This window comes from Protopterus annectens, chromosome 2.part2 (assembly GCF_019279795.1).
Source record: "Protopterus annectens isolate FY-2018-M chromosome 2.part2, PAN1.0, whole genome shotgun sequence".
In the NCBI taxonomy this organism is placed as follows: Eukaryota; Metazoa; Chordata; order Ceratodontiformes; family Protopteridae; genus Protopterus; species Protopterus annectens.
Genome location: NC_056730.1, coordinates 438,289,495 through 438,313,947, shown reverse-complemented (window position 1 = coordinate 438,313,947; position 24,453 = coordinate 438,289,495). Strand labels below are relative to the sequence as shown.

The following is a 24,453-nucleotide window of genomic DNA, read 5'->3' as shown; positions in this document are numbered from 1 at the left end:
TACTTCCTACATGTAGCAGCTTGGGAGTCTGTCCCATAGTTGAATCAGACAAAAATAGACCGCATTGGATATGAAATGTGCGTACCATAACGATAGATCCATGTTGTCTGATTTTCATCCAGTTCAGCCTGTCTCTCTTGTCCCTTTCCAAATGAACACAAATGGGATTCTGGTGACTGGTAGTGTTTTGGAACATCTTGTATTTGAGCAGTCTTTGCTAACTCTGCCAATCTTGACAGTTTTTCCTTGTATACTAGATTTAGTCTTTAGCAGGAATGATACATGCATATATTATCTGATTAGGGTAAACTCTATCTGACGTACCGAGGTGGAGTACAGGGAATTATAGTAGAGGGAGGAGTTGGTGCCCTGGAACTGAGGAGCTTCAAAGTCAGTGCCAAGGTCAGATCTGATCACGTCTGACAACCCGAAGTTCAGCTAAATGAAAATCAGACAGGTCCTTTAACTTCACCTCAGCCCTTGGCTTATGGTTTGTCTGTCTGGTTTGGAGCTACTTTGCAGGCTTCGGCTTCCAGTGAGCAATCCACAATTAATGACACTCCCCAGTGGCATCCCCCAGTTTTCCATTTTCTTCTTTCAGGAGGCTGGTGTTAGAGTAATGGACACACAGAGGCTCAAGGCGAAAGCAACACCCAAAAAGAGCTTGACCTCAGGGCCTCTGTCTAGTCCTACTGGCTCCTGTCCCACTGTACAAATAAGACTTAGGCTGGCCGAGGACCTTATTTTTCTGGTCAGAGGCAGACAGTTTCCCTCAGATTTTTCTCCAAGAAAAAGGAAGGGAGATCCTACCACCGAGCCCCTTTCAGAGCCCCCTAATTCGGATGAGGACTCTGTCCTGGAAGATGACTCCTGCTTTCCTCATTTGAGGATTCAGACTCGGACGAGTTTTTGCCCTCTGCTTCACCCCTTGAGGATTTTACCATGCATGCCATGAGGGAATTTTTCCAGTGGCAGGCACAGGAATACCTCCAGTCAAAAAAGTAGATCGGGGAGTTTCTGGATCTCCCGTAGTACAAAGTTTTGGCTATTCCTCCAGTTTTGTAGGTAGTAGAGGATATTTTCATGAAGTCCTCTCTCTCAACCCAAACTCAATTCCATCAGCCCCTCAAACCAGACTGTTTTTTCCAGGTTACTGGACTTGCATAAATTCCTTTTCAAGAACCACACTGCTGACCCAGAGGTGGTCACTCCTGGGCCAAAAGCAATTAAGGCTAGTACCTCAAAAAAAACACTACCTACAGACAAAGAAAGCAGGGCCATTGGCAGGTTTGGAAAGAAGGTTTACACTTCCTCTGCCCTAGCCATGAGGGCCCTCAGCTGCCAATTCCATATGGTTAAATACCAGCAAAGTATCTTGGAAAACATGAGGAAAAAATATCCTCTCCTGAGGACAGGACAAGGCCACCTCCAAGGAATTGTTAGATCTCTGCTGTCCCAGTGCCCGTGTTCTAGGCACTCCTTGCACTGCAGTTATGATGCCCTGGAGGCATCTACCCAAACTGCTGTCTCCGGTTTTATCATCAGAAGACATGCTTGACTTAGAGAGCAGACATTACCAGAACAGGTCAAATCTAAACTACTAGATGCACCCCTGGATAAAGACTCCCTCTTTGGACCAAAGGCTGAGGCTGTCTTAAAGTTGGAGGATAAAGCTAAGTCCATGCAAACTATTAAAGGACTTCCTCCATGTCCAGCCACCCAGATTTAGTAGGAATTTTCCCAGTAAGCATTGGTCCTTTCTCCTCACAATCTATGCCAAGTCAGAGAAAAACCCAAAGAGAAAGGCCTCATAGTCAGCAGCAACAATCTCAAAGGGCAAGGCATTGGTCATCACAAGCACTCAGGCTGGGGAATTCTAAGCCACAGGCCCTAGCGGATACCAGCAGTGACTCAGCCCCCAACCTTTCCCCAACCCCAGAAAAGATAGGAGGAAGACTTTTCCTATTGAAGAAGTGGACCCTTGTTACCTACGACAAGCGAGTGCTGGACGTCATCTCAAACGGCTACAAGCTCATTTTCAAAGAACCATTAAGATTCTCACGTCTCCCCAGTGTACCTCAGAACCAGAGAGCAGTGGCCATTTCTCAGATCCAAAAAACTTTGTGGAGCCAGTACCAAACCACCAGGTAGGAAAAGGGTTTTACTCCAGCCTATTTCTGGTCGCCAGGAAAGAAGGCTTCTGGCACATATCCTGGATCTGTCCATCCTCAGTCTTTTAGTTCCCAAATGCAGAATGCTTGCTCTTTAGAAGCTGCTTCCCATGATCACTCCTCAGGTTGTAATGGTTATTCTGGACCTAAAAGATGCCTACCTACACACTCCAGTAGAAGAATTCTGCAGAAGGTTTCTACGCTTTAGAGCGGGTGCCAGTCGCTTTCAATTCTCTGCACTTCCCTTTGGCTTGTCTACTGCTCCTGGGGTCTTCTTAAAATGTCTGGCCTCTATGATTGCCTTCTACTGAATGAGAGCCATCCAGATTTACCCTTCTACAGAATGAGAGGCATCCAGATTTACCCTTACCTGGATGACTGCCTTATACAAGCCACAAGTCAGTATAAGCTCCTCAAGGATCTGGCGTCCACCCAGAACATACCATCTTCCCTACAGGTCACCATAAACCTCACAAAATCCAGCACAAAACCTACTACCAGGATAGTTTTCCTGGGGGCTGTACTGGATTCCTCCTTCCAAAAACATTCCTCTGTACAGACAAGGCTGCTTTTCTAACCCAACACTTCCAGGGCATTACGCAGAGACAGTGCCTTTCAGCCAGGGAATTTCTCAGAACACTGTTCTGTATGACTTCTTGCATACCAATGATCCTTCTGACCAGGCTTCACTTGAGAAAACCTCAGTGGTACCTCAAAAATATCTGGTGCCAGCATTCACAGCCCTGGAGATATCAGTGAATTCCCTGCTTTGGGGGAAGAGCTGGCATGGTGGGCACGAACTTGTACCAAAAGCCAAGGTCTCCCTTTCAGGTTCTGCTCTTAGGACCAAACCTTAACCACAGATGCATCAGACACAGCCTGGGGACCCCATTTCCAGCACCTCCTATCTCAGGGTAAATGGATAGCATTTCAGGCACAAACACATACATTGGAAGGACCTGATGGCAGTACAGAAGGGCATGGTTGCTTTCCAAGCTCACTAGAAACCAGGAGTACTACTTATCAAAATGGATAACAGTCATGTGCTACCTAAACAAACAAGGGGGCACCCACTACTACCCTCTTTGCCATCTGGCAGTGCAGATCTGGGAGACAGCAGATGCTATGTGGTTGCACCTAATGACTCTGTACCTAATGGCTCAGTTTTTTACTTTCCTTTGGGCTCAGAACACTTTACCACTCAGCAGACATTTGATGGATCCCTGCAAGTAGCAGCTGCATCTGGAAACTTCTCAGCATAGCCCGGAAATGGGGATCCTTTTAAATAGACCTCTTTGCCACCAACAAAAACTTTCAACTAAAATGATTCTGTTCCAGGAACAAACTTCACACATCGTGGAGGGCAGATGCCTTCTCATTCCCCTGGAACCATCTAGTGCTGTATGCATTCATTCCTTTGCCTCTCCTTCCAGGAGTCCTCCTAAAAATGAGTGAAGAAGGACCAAGGGTCATCCTCTTGATAACTCCAGACTAGCCCAGGCAACATCGGTACCCTCTGCTAATGACTTTGATCACAGAAAAAACTTGGCAGCTACCAAAGAGTGTAGATCTGCTGACTCAGGTAAAGGGGAAACTCCTGCACTGCAACCTGCAGACTCTCAAACTCAGCCTGGATAATTCAACAAACTTCATCCCCAAGTTTCCCCTGCGTAGCCAGGTGCTTAACATACTCCTAAGCTAGAAGGTCCAGTACTAGGGAAAAACTACTCTGTCAAGTGGAAAAGATTCCCCGTTTGGTGTCAGGAGAAAGCCCTCAACCCTTCCTCAGCCAACATTGCAGCCACCTTAGATTAACTGGCTATCTTTGTGGACAGACATGTCCTTCTCATCCATTAAGATGCATGCCTCTGCCACTTCAGCCCGCATTCCTAATCTTCCTCCTGTCCTCTCCCACTCTCCAGTGAAACAGTTCCTTAGGGGAGTGCTTCATGTCAGACCTCCCAGGAGGCGTCTGTCCCTTCTTATGCCTTAACTTCGTTGTAGAAAAATTGTCCTTATGTTAGTTTTGTGTTATCTGCTTGTCGTATCAGTTCGTGTTTGTGCCTTGTGACAATAAACTGTGGATTATAACTGTTTTGGCAGTCGTTGGCACTTACTGGTCCGAAGGTATTCCTTTATACCCAAACGTACTGACAGCAGGGTAGACCGTCTGCCAGCGTTAGGAGGAAGGGAATTTTTTTTCTCTGGTAGTTGGGCCAACGAATCAGGAAATCCTGTAAGTCAGGACTCAACAATGAATAAAATCTTAACATCTGCATTTATGGTACGTGTACACAACTGTACTTTGTGGTAAGTACATAACTTTTATTATTCTAGTTTTATTGATTTGTACTCTGACCTTGACATAAATAAGACCAGTTTTTGGTATTTTTCCCTGCTTATGTTCTATGTTCTTTGTTTCCTGTTTGGGCGGTTAACATTTTGTAATTGAAACTGCATTTTAGCATGCCTTAAAAAAAATACTACAGGCTGTTTTGTAAGTCTTACGGTTTTCTATTCGAGGAAGTATGTGGCTCCAAGTTACTGGTGATAGTACTTTGTCTTTTCCAGGCCACCTTGTAAAATGTCTGTCTTAACCCTGTCAAAGAAGAGTCCATCTGAAATTTGGTGCAGCAGGTGGCTCTTACTGTAGGTCCTAAAAGCAGTTCCACATGTATTTTAGAGTGATATTAGCACAGCATTAGACTATTTAATTGAAGAGTTATATATTTGCATGGAGAAGTATCCTGAGCTTTTTTTTTTTTTGTTGCAGTGTTAAGTGTTTGTTTTCTCTCTGCAGGCATGTGAAAGTGTACAGTACAGCTACCTATAAGGTTGTTCACAGTTTCGACTATCCAACTTCCATTCTGAGTCTGGCATTAGCAGTAAGTATGAATGTAGTGAAGTGCTCGATTTGTAAGAAATTGTAACTTTATTGTATATTTTTTCTCATCACAAAATTCAGAGAAGAAAAACTTTTTTCTGCTTAGATGACAGAGAGACTCTCTGGTACCTTTTTAGTGTAGGGCATTATACCAGCACAAACTAGGTGAGTTCCACTCATCTAGTGAAATACCTGTCATCACCTGATGGCCTTTGTCCTCTCTTAAATTACTTGCTTCTGAGACATTCCAGCAAATGATTTAGTGGTGAATGTGGGCACCAGGAAACCTTCCATTCATTAGTCATTCATCTGAATGGGAAGAGGTTCTGCGTTTGGCTGGAGATGCATCTTGTGCTGTCTTAGTCACTTATGTCAGACAGCTGTATGACTACTGCCATATATGTATTTCTAACATTCTTGAACAGTACAACCTTTTGGATGGAAAAACTGTGGTCCAACACTAGCTGGCTGTTTACTTCCTTAAGTGGGTTCTATGTCTTTGCCCACTTTTTAAGTGTTCTTTTGTTAACTGAGACTTTTATTTCATTGACAGGTTTGCCTGCCCCATTTGAATTCACAAATTTAGTAGCCCTAAAGTTCATCTCTTGGAAGATGCTTTTTTCGGTCACCATCACATTTGTTTTCAGGATGTTTGTACTGCAGGCTTTTATCTGTACGGAACTATACTTGGTCATCTATGAGGCTTGCTTTTCCCTTATGATTAGGATACATTTTCTCCGGAAAGTAGATTTAGAGCTGTCCTTAAACCATTCAGTACATTTCCCTGTTTCTTTGTTGTTCTTTCGGCTTTTCCCCAGTTAGGGGTCGCTACAGCGGAACTCCGGTCCACTAATGATTGGCAGTAGATTATTACGGTGCCGAGGTGCCAGCCCAACCTTCAACAAAGGCACGCCCATTCATGCATGTCTTTCGAAAGCCACTCGACCGCAGGGAGGACATGCAGACTCCACACAGAAGGCACTCCATCTGAGAATCGAACAGGAGAACCTCTTGCTGTGAGGCAACAACGCTACCACTGCACCACCACGGCTTATATTTCCGTGTTTCTTTGTGAGAAATAGAATTTAGGCAAAAACGAGCGTATCTTTTATAACTGTGATGTGCATTGTTGGATTACATTTTACTTGAAGGTGCAAGAGTGAAGGGTATAGTGGATTGTTTTTCTTTCTTTTTTATAAAAAAAAAAAAAAAATCACTTTTTTTCTCCAGAGGTCCTCTGGCCATTTAACTTCCGACCACTGCATGTCTAATTGCCACTTCTGTGATCTGTACTGGGATTTCTGCAAGCGTGGCTAGCCAGCCAAATTTCCAGAGTCTTGCTTTTCCTAAGGGCTTCAATTGATACCCTCCATACCACTGTGCAAAGCCAGCGCAGTCTTCATCTCTTTCTTATTGTATAATGTTGGAAACCGCATATTTTATTGCATTGTAAATCTGTTGGTTGTCATGCTTCAAAAAGCCAGGTAAGTAACCTGTAGTGAATTTGTATTATTTCTTTTAAGTAGTAGTTGTGTTAGCTGATGTCTGATTCTGAATCTTATGAAACAGTTGTGAAAGTTGACAATTGTATAGCTTGTGGGAAGCAGATTTCTCACAAGAGGTTCTATAACCTGTGGTTATTTTGCCCTGGCTCAGAGCGCAACATGGACGGTTTCCCCTGAGGCCAGTCCTTAAAAAATGCAGACACTCCAGGAATTCACAGGCAAAACATGGGTCATATGCCTGGTTCTGCACTGCCATTCCATTGGCCAAGCAAAGAGGAAATATTGTGACAAGAAACATGGGGAGAAGTATCAGGATCTAGTGGTTCTGGGCAGGGAAAGGTGTTTTTGCAGACCCTGGCCTCAGACTGTTTCGTTTGAGGTTTGTGGCACAACTGCCTCGCAGGCTTTTGTGCCTTTAGCATTTTACTTGTCTTCCTAGTCCAGTGATTCTGCTACGCATCCTGAAACTGAGGGCCCATCAGTATTGGAGGCTAGTATTCCTGTTACTGAAAGGATAAAAAAAAAAGAGATCCCCCAGGGTATTTGTCCTGAGAGAGGTTTTTGGAGACTGGCCAGAGATCCATCTTGTTTCCCTCCAGCAGCCTGAGGCCTCTAGGGCAGTTGTATCCAAAGCCATGATTTACAAGCCACTGAGCCAGCATGCCTTGACTTAAATTGGGCAGTGCCTGTATTCTCTCCCTTCCTCCCAAACTTCTATCAGCCAGCATATTCATTTGGCTCAGAATTGTATGTCTTTTCAAATCTAAATAGCTGGAACTAGAAATACCAAAGATGTTTCTTCTAAAAAAAAAAAGAAAATAATGAACCTAAAGTTAAGGATTCTGATTATCATAAGTTTGAAACAGGTGATGAGGCTTATTTTGTCCAGATCTCCTCTGCCGCAGCATATGAATCAAATACTGAGGGTACCTTATCCTATGTTTCTCCACCAGCAGATTTAGTCTTTGGGAACACTCGTCTTTAAAATGCAGGAGTTTTAGTAGGAAACTAAGAATTACTCAGAGGCCCTGCTCAGATGTAGAGGTTTCATTAGCTTGCCTTAGCCTAGACCACTTGCTATTCACCAGTCATGGCTACCCTGAAGTATTTATTCTGAAGTGCATCTTTGGAGCTAGATTGCTGCCTCCTCCCTGCTCCAGGGAAACTTAAATCGCTTGCACAGGATCAATGATGACCACAAATTTCTTTATAATAATCCAAAAGCCGATCCAGATGTGGTATCCCTGTTTTCCAACAAGGAAGCAGCTCTGTCTCCATCTGGAACTCTATTTTCAAATAGCCAAACATCCAGCGACAACAGGCACCAAAATAACAAACCGGCACAGGAAGAAAGAATGAGTAAGTTGAAAATGTATTCACTACAATAATTTATAAAAACAAGCAAAATGATAAAATGCTAATCAAACTAAGTGCTCTCACCATTAACAATTCAGTATGGATCCATCAGACTTGACTCAACATTCAAAAACATAAATGCAACCCAATCAGAAGCTGTACTTCAAAAAAGCGTGTTCAAAAACACAAAGTGTAAATTGTTGATGCAGAAGTGTGGGATGTGCAAATATTGTAAATTTATAAATGATGGGCCATATGCTGTTAAAGGTTTTGATAGGACCATGGCTTGCCCAGTACGTTTTAATTGTAACACTGTGTGTGGTGTATTGGCTACATGAATTTCATGTCCTGCCTTCTATGTGGGTAAAATCACTAGAAGGTTAAGAGATTGCATTTATGAGCATCTGTATGAAATGAAAATAAGGAAGGTTTCTAGTGCTGTATATAAACTATCAATGCACTGTTTGAATTAAAAAAAAATTGTTTTCCGTTATTGATAAGGTGGTGAAGGATGATGGGGGATTTTGATAATAAGCTGAATTACAAAGAATTAATTTGGCAGGTGAGGATGAAAGCTACTAAGGATCCAGGTGTTAATGATTCCTTTTCTGTCTCGTGTGTTAAAATTTTGTGCTCAGTTGATGTTTTAGGCATGCATTTATTTATTCATCTATTGATTAATTTTTATAAATTAAGTGTTTAAATGTTTTTTGGTGATTTGATTATTTTTGAACATGTTTTTTTTTTTTTTTTCAGTTGGATTGGCAGTTGGCTTGTATTTAATTATGGTTTTGAAAATTGTATTATATCTGATGAAGCCCTGTTGAATTGTCAAGGGCAAAAGTGCTTAGGTTGATTAACATTTTATTATTCTGCCTATTTTATTAACTTGCTTGTTCTTTCTGCTTGTGCTGATTTGTTTTGGACTCTGCTTTCAAATCCAAGGAGAGGAGGATACTCAGCAGATTTGGGAAAAAAGGTCACACTTTTGTTCCTATTAGAGCCTTAAATTTCAAACCCATATGTTTTCCTTTCAGCAATCCCTGCTGGAAAATGAGGGCCAAGACAGAGGGATACAGGAGAAGGATCTAAAGCAGGAGTTGCCAGAATTCTGTGGCCTGTCAGTTCAAGTTGCCAAGCATGCCCAGAATTGTGATTATTATGTTGTATATACATCATGCAGAGCACCAGCTAAAGGGACTGTTATTTGGAGTTAATGTCTGGTTGATGACAGAGCCCTTACAGACCATGTAAAGCCGTTAATAGACCCTTGGACAAAGATCTCCTCTTTGAACCCTTTAAAGTATTTCTTTATTATTTATTTACATTTGTTTACTGGGAAATTCCAGCTGGACGTAGGTCCTTTTTCAGCGGAGACCAGAGTAGAAAAGCTCCACAGAACAGTAAATGAGCAGCAGAGTACATGAAGAACAATTGAATATGCATACAGTAGCAAATAATACATACTGCGCTTAACATTAGCTATGCATACAGCATGTAACATAGTAATGAACAGATATACCAATATCTAGTTAGAGACTAGGAAAAGAGGAAGGGTGTATATGCAGATAGTACTGAGCTCAAACAGATACTGTTCTGAACTCTTGTACCTAAATCTTGTATACAGATACTGCACTAAACTCAAAAAGATGTAAAGCAGATGATGTCCTTCAAGGATGCATCTGCAGTCCTTACAAATGGGTTGTCCTGTCGTCAGGCAGCCCTTCGGTCGGCCGGATTCCAAAGTCTGGGTCTGGCCTCGGCTGGTGTCGCACTTCACCCGACGTCATAGCTGCAGTTCTTCGGGTATAAAGGCATCAGCCGACGCCATTTTCCTCAGTCTTTCTTGCCGCGTGGCGCCCGAAGCAGAAGCTGTTCGCAAGTGCCGGTCGGTCAGAACCAGAGATTACTACTACAAGTACCGAAGACTTCTAAAAGCTAAGTACCCCGTTGGGGACTCTTTCTTGCCTCAGCCGATGTCAGAAAAAGTGAATAACTGTTTAAATTGTGGGAAACAAATACCTCATAAAGATTTCCACTCTTACTGCTTACCTTGCTTAGGCCCAGACCACGTAGCAGCTTGTCTAGCCTGTGCTTCTTTCAACCGACGAACGCTTAGACGCCGGTCGGAATTTGCTGAAGAGTTTTTCGCTCCGCTTTTGCTTACATTATGCCGCCGGATACTCCGACTACGCAAATTTCTAAAAGCGCAAGGAAAAGGACCGCACTTCCGGTCCACGGTTTCGCCGAAACGCGGTTGCGAATCATGAGTGTCTCGGTTTCGGCTGAAACCGGGTCCACGTTCTTCCTTCGGCCGAAAGCTTGCCACTTACCGAGGCCTCATCCAGCTTGGCTGAATCTGCTACTGAAATCACACCTGCTCTTGCAGGTTCACAAGATTTATCTGATACTATCCCTTTGGATATTTCTACCCCTGCACGTGGAGCTGCTAGGCCTCCTGCATCCATGTCGATTAAGGCCTTTGCCAGGGCTAGTCTTGTGTCTTGCGTCGGTTGCTGTCTCCTCTTCCGTGACGTCAGGTAGTCAGGGGTATAAAGCATGCAGCTGACACCATTACATCAGTCTTTCTTGCCGTGCGGTGCCCGAAGAAGAAGCAGTTCGCAAGTGCCGGTTGGCCAACTCCTGAAATTTCCATTTTCGAGTTTCAGAACCGCAGTCTTCAACTAAAGCTAAGTACCCTGTTTGGTAAACCTTTTCTTGCTCTAAACAGATGTCAGTAAAAGTCAATAATTGTATTTTTTGTGGAAAGCAAATACCTCAAAGATTTTCATTCGTACTGTATTCCTTGCCTAGGCCCTGACCACAGCGTATCTCGCTGTCAGTTTTGTGCCTTATTTAAACCACAAACTGTTTGTCTGTATATTTTCGCTTCTAAATATTTTGGTACTCTGTTCAATCATCCAGACATGCCTTTGGTAAGCCACCTGACTACCGACATTCCGAAAAAACACAAAGATAAAAATAGAGACAGGATGCCTAGGTCCAAAGCTGCCAACAACACTTCTCCTAAGCTAGTCGCCAGTTCGCCGATACTCAGTGAGGCGCTTTCACAGCCCCTAATACCTGCTTCTTCAGATTCGCAGACCTCTACTGAGACCCATTCGGAGTCCGGTATGCTGTGAGATGCTTCAACTGTGGAACCTGTGGATGTCTCTACCTTGGATGAGTCTGGAGCTGCTGTGCAGGCACTGGCTTCTGAGGGTGTTTTAGGCCTACTGACTTGCATATTAAACCAATGCAATCTTTTTCTTCAAGGCCTAAAACGTGAACCATGCCTAGGAAACTGACGCCCAACCAGCATGGTCAGACCTCTATGCCTTAAAAAAACAAATGATAAGCATGGCTGAAGACCTTATTGCAGTAATTAGGGGAAGCCAACCTTCCCTCTGAGACCTAGGACAGAATTTGCTTATGATACTTCTGACCAGGATTCTGAAATTTCTGTCTCCTCTGATGACCAGGATTTACCCTTATCCCACCTATGAGGATTCTGATGCAGAGGACTCTATTCCCTCTGCTTCTTTCTCAGAGGATTTTTCTTTTGGTGAAACCTTGCATACTCTTAGGGAGCATTTTCACTGGGAAAGCCAGGATTACTCTGATTCTAAAATGAGGCTTAGAGATTTCTTACTCCTGTCCCAACACAGGCCTTTAGCTATCCCTCCTGTGCTGGACATTGTTCACGATACCTTTTTGGAATCTAGCTTGGCCCCTGACTCTTTACCTCCTGCTCCCAGAAAACCTGATAGATATTACAGGGTTCCTGATTCTCACAGGTTTCTTTTTAAAAATCCTACTGCGGATCCTGAGACCATTTCACAGGGACCCAAGGGCATTAAGGCTACTACTGCCAAAAATCCTACCTCCTCTGATAGAGATTCCAGGGCCCTGGATAGATAAGGTAAGAAGGTATACACCTCTGCAACCTTGGTCATCAGAGCCTTAAATTGCCAATTTCATATGTTAAAGTATCAGCAGCATATTATTGGATTGCTTAAACAGAAAATTATGTTGATTCCTGATTGTGCTGAAAATAAGGATTTACAGGATTTAATATATTCTGCTGAACAGGTTGGAAAACATACTTTGCAATGTAGTTTTGATTCACTAGCGGCATCTTGCAGGGCTGCTGTCATCGGGTCTGTATTTAGGAGGCATGCTTGACTTAAGGAGCAATCTTTGCCAGATCATGTTAAAACTAAATTGCTGGATGCTGCCTTAAATCCGGACCACCTGTTTGGCAACAAAGCAGAAGAAGTTCTTAAAAAGACGGAGGAAAAAGCTAAATCTATGCAAACTGTTAAAGGTTTCTTACAAGTGCAGCCTCCAAGATTTAGTAGGCATTAGCCCTCAAAAAATTGGTACTTTCCTGCCTCTTCCAGGCCTTCTCAGTTCAAACCCAGAACCAGCTGAAAAACCAGGCCTCAGTCCCAGGGTACGCACAGGACTAAGCAGTAAGAGGCCCCCACTTTCAAATCAGAAAGTAGTAAGACTCCCCCCTGTGGTAAGCTGCCTCAATGACTTAACTTTAAAACTTCCATGCACTTCTCAACTTGACTGCTCCTTTAGGGGGAAAGATTGCTCTGCAAGCAAAAAACTGGGAACTCATTACCCAGGACAAATGTGTTTTAAACATAGTTTCCCCAAGGATACAGATTTAACTTCCACACGTTACCAACCCCAAAAGGTTGACCAGATCTTCCCCCAAATCAGTGGGCAGAGGCTCAAAAGCAAGTACTCTCCCTCTTAAGATTAAAAGCTATTCAGACTGTACCAGAAGAGGAAAAAGGACAAGGTTTCTACTCAAGACTTTTCCTGATGTTCTTCATACCACATTGCTGCAGTCCTAACACTTGGGTAGTCCGCTGTCCCAGTCGGCCCGAATACCAAAGTATATGGCTGACGTCGGTCAAGGCGCATTAGTCTGACGTCAGGACGTCAGGGTACAAATGCGCATGACCGACGTCATATCCTCAGTCTTTTTTGCCGCATGGTCCGATGCAGAAGCAGTTTTGCAAGTGCAGGTTGGCGTTCTGAGATTTTCTGAAGTCGGAGTTTCAGACCGAATCCAAATTGGCTAAGTACCCCGTTGGGGATTATTTTGGTTTTTCTTGCCTCAGTATTTTACCGGATGTCAGAAAAAGTGAATAACTGTATTTCTTGTGGGAAACAGATACCTCATAGGGATTACCATACCTTGTGTATACCTTGCCTAGGGCCTGAGCACGACGTTGTTGGCTGTCGCTCTTGTGCTAGATTTAACAAACGCACTATAAAGAGAAGATTAGATTGTGCCAGGTTAGTTTTGGGAAGCGGTGTAATTATAAAATGCCGCCGGATGCTCCGGCGCTTCGTCAAAGAAGCGCAAGGACAAAACAGCAAAGCCTAGGCTGGAAGAACCGTCCGTCCCGGACGCCGGTTCTTTAGAGGGCTCGGTGGAGCCAGGATTCAGCCAGAAATTTCTTTGGAATCCCAGGAGAGACTTTATTACTGCAAGATGTGACCTCTCAGGAGGTAGGCCAGGCGGAAGGGGCTTCTCAGGTAGCTGTTCTTCCCTCCCTTCCTAAGGTGGTTAGGCCCTCCCTGCTGTTTCCAAGGCTTCTCCCAGGGGCAGGCCAGGTTTTGTTTCAGGAGTTACCCCTAGTTCTTCAGGGTCTGTACCTAAGAAGCATATGCTTAAGATGGCAGAAGATTTGATTACAATGATTAGAGGTTCTATGCCCCTCCTGATAAGAGGCCTAGGGTAGAACCTGAGCTTGGGAGTTTTGAGCAGTGTTCGGATGCTTCTGAGTCTTGACTGAAGACTTGCAGGAGTATTCCCCTTACTCTGATTCTGATGTAGATGATTCTACTCCTTCTGCTTCTCCTCCTGAGGATTTTTCATTTTCAGAGACTCTTCATTCCATGAGGGAGCATTTTAAATGGGAAGGTCAGGATTTCTCTGATTCCAGGAAAAGGCTTAGGGAATTTTTGTTTCTACCCCAGCATAGGCCTTTAGCTATACCTCCTGTTCTAGATGTGGTAGAGGATGTTTTTGCAGAGGCTTCTCTGAACCCTGACTCTTTGCCTCCTGCTCCAGTTAAACCTGATAGATATTATAGGGTGCCTGAAGCTCATAAGTATCTTTTTAAGAGTCCTAGGGCAGACCCAGAAACTGTTTCACAGGGGCCTAAAGGTGTTAAGGCTTCTGTTGTTAAAAATCCTGTTCCTCCAGATAAAGAGGCTAGGGCTTTGGATAGATGGGGAAAGAAAGTGTATACTTCTTCCACTTTGGCCATGAGAGCTTTGAATTGCCAGTTTCACATGTTGAAATACCAAAATTATCTCCTTTCACAATTAAAGTCTAAGGTAGATGCTTTGGCGGAAGGTATTGAGTGTAAAGAGTTGCAGGATTTAGTTCATGTTTCTGAACAGGTGGGTAAGCATTCTTTGCAATGTGGTTTTGATGCTGTGCAGGCCTCTTCGAGGGTGGCTGCCACTGGTTCGGTTCTTCGCAGGCATGCCTGGTTGAGGGATCAGAATTTAGCTGAGCATGTGAAAACAAGGATTTTAGATGCTCCTTTACAATCTGATGTGTTGTTTGGTTCCCCTGTGGAAGCAGTTCTAAAGAAAATGGAAGACAAGGCTAAGTCTATGCAGACTGTTAAAGATTTTTTGCAGGTTCAGCCTCCGAAGTTTAGTAGAAATTGGCCTACCAAGGGGTGGACATATCCTGCTTATGATTCCCAGTCTAGGGGTAGGTCTAGACGTGGTAGAGGCAGAGCTCAAGGTTCTTTTAGGCCTAGAACAGGAGTTCACCTGCTCAGTCTTCTGGTGAGGGCAGGGGTCAGTCCTTTCGTAAACAGACACAATGACCTGCCTTTTCAGCTGCCAGAATCTTCTCGGCTGGCAGCACCTTTGGGAGGAAGGTTGGCACTTTTCAAAGAAAACTGGAGTTTAATTACCCAAGACAGATGGGTATTGGATATCATTCACCACGGTTACAGGTTTTATTTCCATACCTTGCCTCCTTTCAAAGGCATGCCAGACATTCCTCCTCAACAAAGGAAAGAGGCTCACAAGCAAATTTCTCTGTTGCTCCAAATAGGGGCCATTCAGCCGGTTCCTGTGCCAGAAAGGGGCCTAGGATTTTATTCTCGCCTGTTCCTAGTACCAAAAAAGGGGAACACGTGGAGACCAATTTTGGATCTGTCTATCCTCAACACTTATCTGGACATTCCCAAGTTCAAAATGTTGACGTTACAACAGCTTTTACCTCTGCTGGGCAAAGATCACTGGATGGTAACTTTGGATCTCAAGGAAGCTTACCTTCATGTTCCTATCAGACTAATTTGCAGGAAGTATCTGCGTTTTTGAGCTGGGAATTCTCATTATCAGTTCTCTGCATTGCCCTTTGGCTTATCTACTGCGCCCAGAGTATTCACAAAGGTTCTGGCTCCAGTGATAGCTTTCTTCAGGCTAAAAGGTATACAAATCTATCCTTATTTGGACGATTGCCTGATTCTGGCTCAAGGAAGGGACGTGCTTCTTCAGCATTTGGAATATGTGATAGCAGTGCTGAGATGCCTAGGGTATTCTGTGAACGAAATAAAGTCCAGTCTAGTACCCTCTCAAGACATGTGCTTTCTGGGTGTGAGACTGAATACAGCAACCCAGATGGCCTTTTAACCCCGGACAAACAAAAGAATCTTTCTCTTTACTTCCATCAACTATCTCATCAGTCCGGGCTGACTGCAAGGACAGTCCTTCAAGCCTTAGGGTTCATGGCATCTTGTATTCTGGTACTTCCCAATGCCAAACTGCATATGAGGAAGCTACAATGGTATCTCAACAATGTATGGACACAGCACTGCCAGGATTTGGACACTGTCATTCAAACAATACCTTGCATTCAAAAGGAATTTTTGTGGTGGGCTCAGGAATGTCACCTAAACAAGGGACTCTCTGTGACCCGGCCAGAGGCGAGTCAGATTCTAACGACAGATGCCTCAGACACAGCTTGGGGAGCTCATCTGAATGGAAAGTGGATACAAGACAAGTGGCCTGCCAGACTGCAGCATCTACATATCAACATGAAGGAGATGTTAGCAGTCCAGTTTGCATTACTGGCTTTCAAGGATTTACTTCTTCCAGGGCAGGTGTTGATTCTAACAGACAACACAACTGTCATGTGGTACATCAACAAACAAGGGGAACACATTCTTATCCTCTATGCAGGCAAGCAATGATTTTGTGGGAGACTGCGTTAAGCTTGCAGCTGAATCTTCAAGCAAGGTTTCTGCCAGGAGCACAGAACTCCTTAGCAGATGTGTTGAGCAGGCAAATCATGGATCCCCACAGTGGAAACTGGATCTTCATGTATTTCAGACATTGACAGTGTCATGGGGAACTCCAGACATAGATCTGTTCGCTTCTCCACTAAACCACCAGCTGCCAAAGTTTTGCACGAAAAGGTTTCATCACACAGCCTGGAAAGTGGATGCTCTTTCTTTCAGTTGGAAAAATCTTCATGTGTATGCCTTTCCACCTCTGCCTCTCCTCCCAAAGGTACTTCTAAAGGTCAGACAAGACAAGCCAAGGATGATTTTAATAGCTCCGGATTGGCCTCGGCAGCACTGGTACCCATTGCTGAGGAGTCTGGTAAGGAAGCCTCCATGGCCTTACCTTTGATTCCACACCTATTGTCTCAGAAGGACGGGCATCTGCTCAATGTCAAGCTTCACTCTCTTCATCTAACAGCTTGGCATATTCTGTTTTGAACCATAGCAGGTCTCAGCTTCCTCAACAAGTTTTGAATGTGATTATGGAAGCCAGAAGACCTAGTACAAGGAAAGTGTACGCAGGAAAATGGAAGAGATTTTTATTTTGGTGTGCAGCAAAGGATTTGGATGTTTCTGAGCCGAATTTGAGTGTGGCTCTTCAATATCTTACTGAGTTATTGGACAAAGGTTTGTCTTTCTCTTCCATTAAGATTCATGCTGCAGCAATTTCAGCTCACTATGATTGTGACCCACCATTGTTTTCTCATCCTTTGTTCAAGCAATTTCTTAGAGGGCAAAGAATATAAGACCCCACGTAGAGCTCCTACTCCTGCTTGGGACCTCAATTTTGTGTTGGAGAAACTCACTCTACAACCTTTTGAGCCTGCAGCTACTGCTGAATTGAAATATTTGTCATGGAAGACTGCTTTTTGTTAGCCATTACATCTGCAAGAAGGGTGTCTGAATTGCAGGCCCTTATGGCGGTTGAGCCTTTCCTGATTTTTCATAAGGATAGGGTATCTTTACGTACTAATCCTTCCTTTATGCCTAAAGTGGTTTCTAGTGTGGCTTTAAACCAAACTATTCATTTGCCTACCTTTTATGCAGATCCCCAAAATAAGGGGAAAAGATTTTGCACACTTTGGATGTACACAGGCAGTTGCGTTATTATTTAAGCAGGACTAAGGATTTTAGGCAGTCTCAGCAGTTGTTTGTTTCTTTTGCTTTGAGTTCTCAGGGCAAGCCTGTGTCAAAACAAACTATTTCTAAGTGGATTGGGTTTTGCATTGCATTTTGTTATTCCCATCATGGCAAGGAGATTCCAGCTGGGATTAGGCCTCATTCCACTAGGGCTACTGCCACTTCTACAGCATTTCTAAGGGGGGTGGCAACTAAGGATATTTTGGAGGCAGCTACTTGGAGTTCAGTGCATACTTTCTCTAAGCATTACCACCTTCCTCTCTACTCTAAATCTAGGGCTGGTTTTGCCACGGCTATTTTGCAGGGCATGTTGTCAGCTCCTGCTTCCTTATGATTTGCCAGCCTCCCTTACCTCTGCTTTGGGATTCTACCCAAGTGTTAGGACTGCAGCAATGTGGTATGAAGAACATAGTACAGTTTTGTACCTACCATAAATGTAGATGTTCGAAGATCCACATTGCTGCAGTCCAATTTACCCTCCCTCCTTCCCCTCTGTGTTTAGGGGTGGTTGTGTGGGTGAGGTTATACTCTTGTAAATTTGTATATATATATTGTATATATATTTGGTGCAGGAGTGTGTGGTGTTTTTTGGTTTTAGCCTTATCTTTTTAGGGTCTTCTGACATCTGGGGCAAGAAAAGACTGAGGATATGACGTCGGTCATGCGCATTTGTACCCTGACGTCCTGACGTCAGACTAATGCGCCTTGACCGACGTCAGCCATATACTTTGGTATTCGGGCCGACTGGGACAGCGGACTACCCAAGTGTTAGGACTGCAGCAATGTGGATCTTCGAACATCTACATTTATGGTAGGTACAAAACTGTACTTTACCCAGAAAAAACAATTCATGGCGTCCTATCCTGGACCTTTCTATCCTAAACACCTTTTTGGTGATTCCAAAATTAAAGATGCTAACTCTTCACCAGTTTTATTTATTTTTTATTTTACATTTGTTTTCTGGGTTAGTCCAACTGGATATATTTCCATTTTCAGCAGAGGCCCGGGGAGAAAAGCTCCACATTGAAGTTAATACAAACAAATCATTACATAAAGAAAGTAAGTAGTTAGTAAAAATGCAAACAGAAATAAGGTTCAATCTAAAATATACTAGTTGAAAATTTATACTAGGAAGGACATTTACTTTTATTTACAGTATAAGAATAGGGGAGTTGTACTTTAGTAAAACATTCATGAAGAGTATAATTGATTAAGTAAATATAAACCATACAACCATACAATGTTCTATGTTAATTCATATCAGAGGCTAATTAACAAGGGTGTTTTTGAGATTGTCTACTCTAGGGAGTGAATAGAGAGAGGTAAGAGAGGGTGATTGTGAGAAGAGTAATTAGTAGAATGATAAGATTAGTCGGGATTGATGCATGGGCATAGCCAGAGTGTTTTTAGATGTTGTTTGAGCTTTAGTTTAAAGAGGAAGGGTGAGGATGTAAAAGTTAGAGTGGTAGGTAGAAGATTCCAGTATTTACCTATGGTGTTGGAGAATAGTGAATCAGCTGCAATGAACCAATCAGACCTTCCAGAGAGCTTATCGCCGAAGTTTATCAGGCAGATAAGTAGCACCTTATTGTGGAAGTTTTATGACAGTAAATTTAGGCAAACCAGTTTACTTTAAAGATAATCAAAACCAGTTTACTTTTATTCTGTGAATCAGTGACTGCTATATTCATTTTAATAGATAAATTCGGTTACAAAATAAGGTTAGTTTAACAGAGATGAAGAACAAACCTCAGCAGATTTATAGAAAATAAGTCACTGTATTGTGCTGCCATCTAGTGGCGTAAGGGGGGAAGACCAACTTTAGGTTAAACAGGAAAATATTCTAAATGGGAGATAAGACGGCCTAGGTAGGTTCTGCGAGTGTGCTGGCCCAATTCAGACAGGTCTTAGGAAATTTAAAAAAATAAAAGGTACTAAAGACACATACATGAAATCTTTAGGGCTATCAGCAATAGCCAATGCTGGGAAATATAAAGGGATGCTTCCAGGTGTTCACACTTTGGGACACTGCGTTGTGGCTTCTGTGAAGTAAGTTACTTGTGGGAAGTCCTACAGCAGTGGGGGACAACCCGATTAGCAGTACTTGGCTTCCAGGCTAAAAAAGGAAGAGAAATAGGAAGGTTATAAGTATAGGTAGGAGGTACATACAGGGAGAAGAGTGAGGCTGTGTAGTGGAGTACAAGGGTAGGTGTAAGGACAAGAGAGTAGCCTATATAGCATGTAGTCAGTGTTACAGAACCCACGACATAGCAGTATAACCACAAACGTTAGTTTAAAGATTAAACCACACTTTCATTTGAACCCTTCAAAGAGTAATACAATCAACAACATCCCATCAAAGAATTCACATATACATAAGCGACAGTAACTAGAGTTAAATGTTACTGAACCAGATGCATTTCCTTTCTTATTTTGACTTGTGTAACAAGTAGATTCGTAATTATCTTCCTCCTTCAGAAAAATAACTAATACAGTCACTTGGACTCTTTTAAACAGTTAGTGCTTGCAGTCGCTAGAACTTCCCGCCCAGCCTTAAGACAGTCACTAGGACTCTTTAACCAGTTATTGCTTACAGTCATTAAAACTTCCCGCACAGCACCAGCAATTTAGCGATAGAACAAACAGCTAACAAAAACGCTTCTAAAATGTTCCCGCTTACAGTGACTAAATAAAAGATCCCACCCTACATCAGCGATATGGCAATATATTAGAAACGGAATAGGAATGTCAGACAGTACTATCTAGATCCCAGTAGTCAATGAAATAACCTTAATTGGGCCATAACATTTAGAAAAGATGCAGTTTATACGACCAGGAGTAAGGCATAATGCAGTAAATTATAGCAAACATTACTTATGTACAGCATAGGAATCAAAGATTAGCTGTTCTATTTATCATTAACAAACTAAAGTACTTTCCAGATACAAGTTATAAAAAGGAATCAAGCAGTTACATCATACTGTGCAATACAGTGTAGATAAACAAATAACTAGGTGCCTACGAACAACACTGAAATTCAGAGATTAACTAGCTTTTCCTTTCTGTCGTCTAGCAAACTAATGCACAATTCAGTTACGACATGCAAAAAAGGAATAGCGCAGTCTGAGCAAACTATACACTGGAGTGTAATTTAACAAACAAGTAGGTACTTACGAGCAGCACACCACACGGACGACCAAGGGATGCTTACACAAGGGAGATAGGGTTATAAATATGGCGCCACAGGAGCGGGCTGATACTTATAAGTTTGGGTAGATAGTGGGGGAGGAGAATAACTACGCGATCCAATGGGGGAGGGGGAGCTAAGATTATAGACTATAACAGGGGAAGGTTCATACAACATGCAGAACCAGTCAGTAGATTGTGTGGAGCCAATCAGACCTTCCAGAGAGCTTATCGCCGAAGTATATCAGGCAGATAAGTAGCACCTTATTGTGGAATTTTATGACAGTAAATTTAGGCAAAGAACGTATAATATCCAAACGAACCAAAAATAACTGCAAATGACTGGGAACCCCACAGCCTTTCAGGACAATATAACCATGTTAGAAAGGGAATGTCTGAATAAGGTTATAGGCAATAAGGATCTCAGGGTCATGAAGCCGGATAAAGGGGGCGGGATTGTGTTATTCAACACAGCAAACTATAATCAAGAAATTATGAATATTTTACATAAATCTGGCAACTATGAAGAAGTGTCCCTCAATCAGGTGAACATTGGTTACAAACGTATTGACCTTGCCATCGAGGAATTCCTACTTGATAATAGGATTACAAATGAGATCTATGAATTTGTCAGAGTGGAATTCCCCAAGATGGCTTCGATTATAGGGATACCTAAAATACACAAAAATATCAAAAAAAAACCCTTTTAGACCAATAATTTCAGGTTCTAAGTCAAAAACTTATAATTTAGGGGTTACAATAGATAGATGGACTAAACATGTGTACAAAAATGTTGGACATCTTACTAAAGACTCCTGGAATTTTTTGAGCAAATTGACCCCCATGATCTGGCAAAAAGGGTTGACCTTCATAACAATTGATGTTGTTGACCTTTTCTCCAGTATTCCCAAGGAGAAAGGGTTGGACTATTTTTTCAACAGTTTAAAGAGATTTTCAGGTTTAAGTTTTGAGAGAATTAACTTAATAGTTGATATGATGGGTTTGGTCCTTGACCACAATTACCTTCAATTTCAGGGGGAACTGTTTAGGCAGAGCAGAGGGGTAGCCATGGGGGCTTCATGTGCCCCAGTCTTTGCAAACTTGGTGATGCTAGAATGGGAATCACTGTTTATATTTCCTAGTGTATATTACAAGTATATAACACACTATACTAGGTACTTGGATGATTTGTTTGTTCTTTGGAACGGACCGGTCCAATTGATACAGGAAGTTATTGAGTATTTGAACAATACAACTGACTTCCTAAAATTTACATATAATGTGGAGTCCGAAGGTATTGCGTATTTAGATACATATGTTTATTCCACTGAAACTGAATTTCAGTCCAAGATTTTTAGGAAAAAGACATTCTCGAATGATTATTTATTTTATGATAGTTGTCATCCACCACATATTTTTAAAAATGTTTTCAAGGGTCAGTGTATACGTGCAGCCCGAATGTCATCCAATAGGGAGACTATGGAAAGTGAGTTAAACATTATACACAAAATGTTTTCCAATAGGGGGTACCCTGGTGATTTGATCAAACCTATACAGAGATATGTTATGAAAGAATGGGGTAACAAATACCCTCCTTTATTAGGAAGACCCTTTATTTTTAAAGAGAAGAAGAAAAAAGAACAAGGAGGTTGTATTTGTGTACTCACGTACAGTCCTTATATTGACGTTTTGAAAGAGATTTTGTTGAAACATTGGAATCTTTTCAAAACTTCTGATGAAATTTGCAACATTGTTGGACAAGCACCTAAATTTGTTTACAAAACTTCTCTAAATATTAAAAAGATGTTGGAAAGGAGAAAGGATTATAATAGAGAGGCTGTAGGAACAAAATACACTAGGAAATGCGGTACATGTAAGCAATGTAAGTTTATCAATGAAACCAAGGTTGTAAAGTTGAAAAACATCACTGCTAACAGTTTATACAGTAAGGGGGGGAATTGTAACACATCTAGAATAGTATACATTGCTACCTGTGTAGCGTGTGATGCTTACTATATTGGAAAGACTGAAAGGAAATTCAAGACTAGAATATATGAACACACATATAAAATAAGGAAACAGGACTCCAACAATGCTTTAAGTAGACATATTCTAGACAAAGGTATTGAACATTCCTTTCTTTTCAGTATTATTGACTTTATAGATCACACTTCTACAGCAGGTAACTGGAAATGTCTGTTAGCACTTTTAGAAAGCAAATGGCAAATATTATGTGATGCTACGACTAAACCTGGTCTAAATGACCATATTAGTATTAAACCCTTCCTTATTTTGGATAGTTGATTTTTACATCCGCATCCTCTTACATATATCTATATCCCATGTTTTTCATATTTTTATAACATTTTTTATAACAGTTTTTATAACATTTTTACAACATCATATTCTTTTTTATATATATATATATATATATACATATTTAATATTTAAAAAAAAAAAAAATTTATATATATGTATTATATACTCACAACATATTTATATTACATATTTATTATACATATTTATCACACATTTATTATCTATATATATCTATACACACTTTTCATTATTAAATATTTATTAAATATTTATTTTTATATGATTCATGCACTCTGTTGTTCATCTTGGTACCTATACTCCATGTACAATACAATACATTTGATATTTCAATAGACATTACATTAGATATTTTATTAGATATTCTGTTAGACATTTGGATGCATATTCAGATGATTTTTTGCTCAGTTATAAACTGTCATCATAGCCCATATGTATTTTATGAGCCCATATGTATTTTATGAATGCATTTTGCACCCTCTAGCTGTTTAAACTTGTTCAAAATTGTTTTTAAATTGTACAGTTTATACATGTTTTTGTGTGTGTTGTCAAGCCTTGCATCTTGGCCAATCAATCAATTAATTTTGGCGCCTAAGCTGCTTTATAAGGAATTGTTTTGAGTTATTCATGGTTCTGATGAAATCTGTGTCAGCAGATGAAAGCGCTTAACCAATTCTGTTTGTGGATTCATGTGGTGACTTTTTGTGCTTCGTGTGGATTTGAGTTATTAAATTGTTGAATTGTTAACACCTTGAGCAGCGTTTCTTCATGGGTTCCCAGTCATTTGCAGTTATTTTTAGTAAATTTAGGTAAACCAGTTTACTTTAAAGGTAATCAAAACCAGTTTACTTTTATTCTGTGAAGCAGTGACTGCTATATTCGTTTTAATAGATAAATTCGGTTACAAAATAAGATTAGTTTAACAGAGATGATGAACAAACCTCAGCAGATTTATAGAAAATAAGTCACTGTATTGTGCTGCCATCTAGTGGCATAAGGGGGGAAAGACCTCAACTTTAGGTTAAACCGGAAAATATTCTAAATGTGAGATAAGAAGGCCTAGGTAGGTTCCGCGAGTGTGCTGGCCCAATTCAGACAGGTCTTAGGAAATTTAAAAAAATAAAAGGTACTAAAGACACATACATCAAATCTTTAGGGCTATCAGCAATAGCCAATGCTGGGAAATATAAAGGGATGCTTCCAGGTGTTCACACTTTGGGACACTGCGTTGTGGCTTCTGTGAAGTAAGTTACTTGTGGGAAGTCCTACAGCAGTGGTTGACAACCCGATTAGCAGTACTTGGCTTCCAGGATCAAATCTTTAGGGCTGTCAGCAATAGCCAATGCTGGGAAATATAAAGGGATGCTTCCAGGTGTTCACACTTTGGGACAGTGCGTTGTGGCTTCTGTGAGGTAAGTTACTTGTGGGAAGTCCTACAGCAGTGGGGGACAGCCCGATTAGCAGTACTTGGCTTCCAGGATCAAATCTTTAGGGCTGTCAGCAATAGCCAATGCTGGGAAATATAAAGGGAT

At 41.7% G+C, this 24,453-nt stretch overlaps 1 protein-coding gene across 1 annotated transcript in view; it reads left to right on the top strand.

Annotated features, from left to right (window-relative positions):
- UTP15 (UTP15 small subunit processome component) overlaps positions 1-24,453 on the top strand; it is a 1,055,146-nt gene that overhangs the window by 595,452 nt on the left and 435,241 nt on the right. Inside the window, exon 8 of the mRNA XM_044063945.1 lies at positions 4,972-5,056. Coding sequence (XP_043919880.1) covers positions 4,972-5,056 — 85 coding nt within the window. The remainder of the gene's footprint in view (positions 1-4,971; positions 5,057-24,453) is intronic.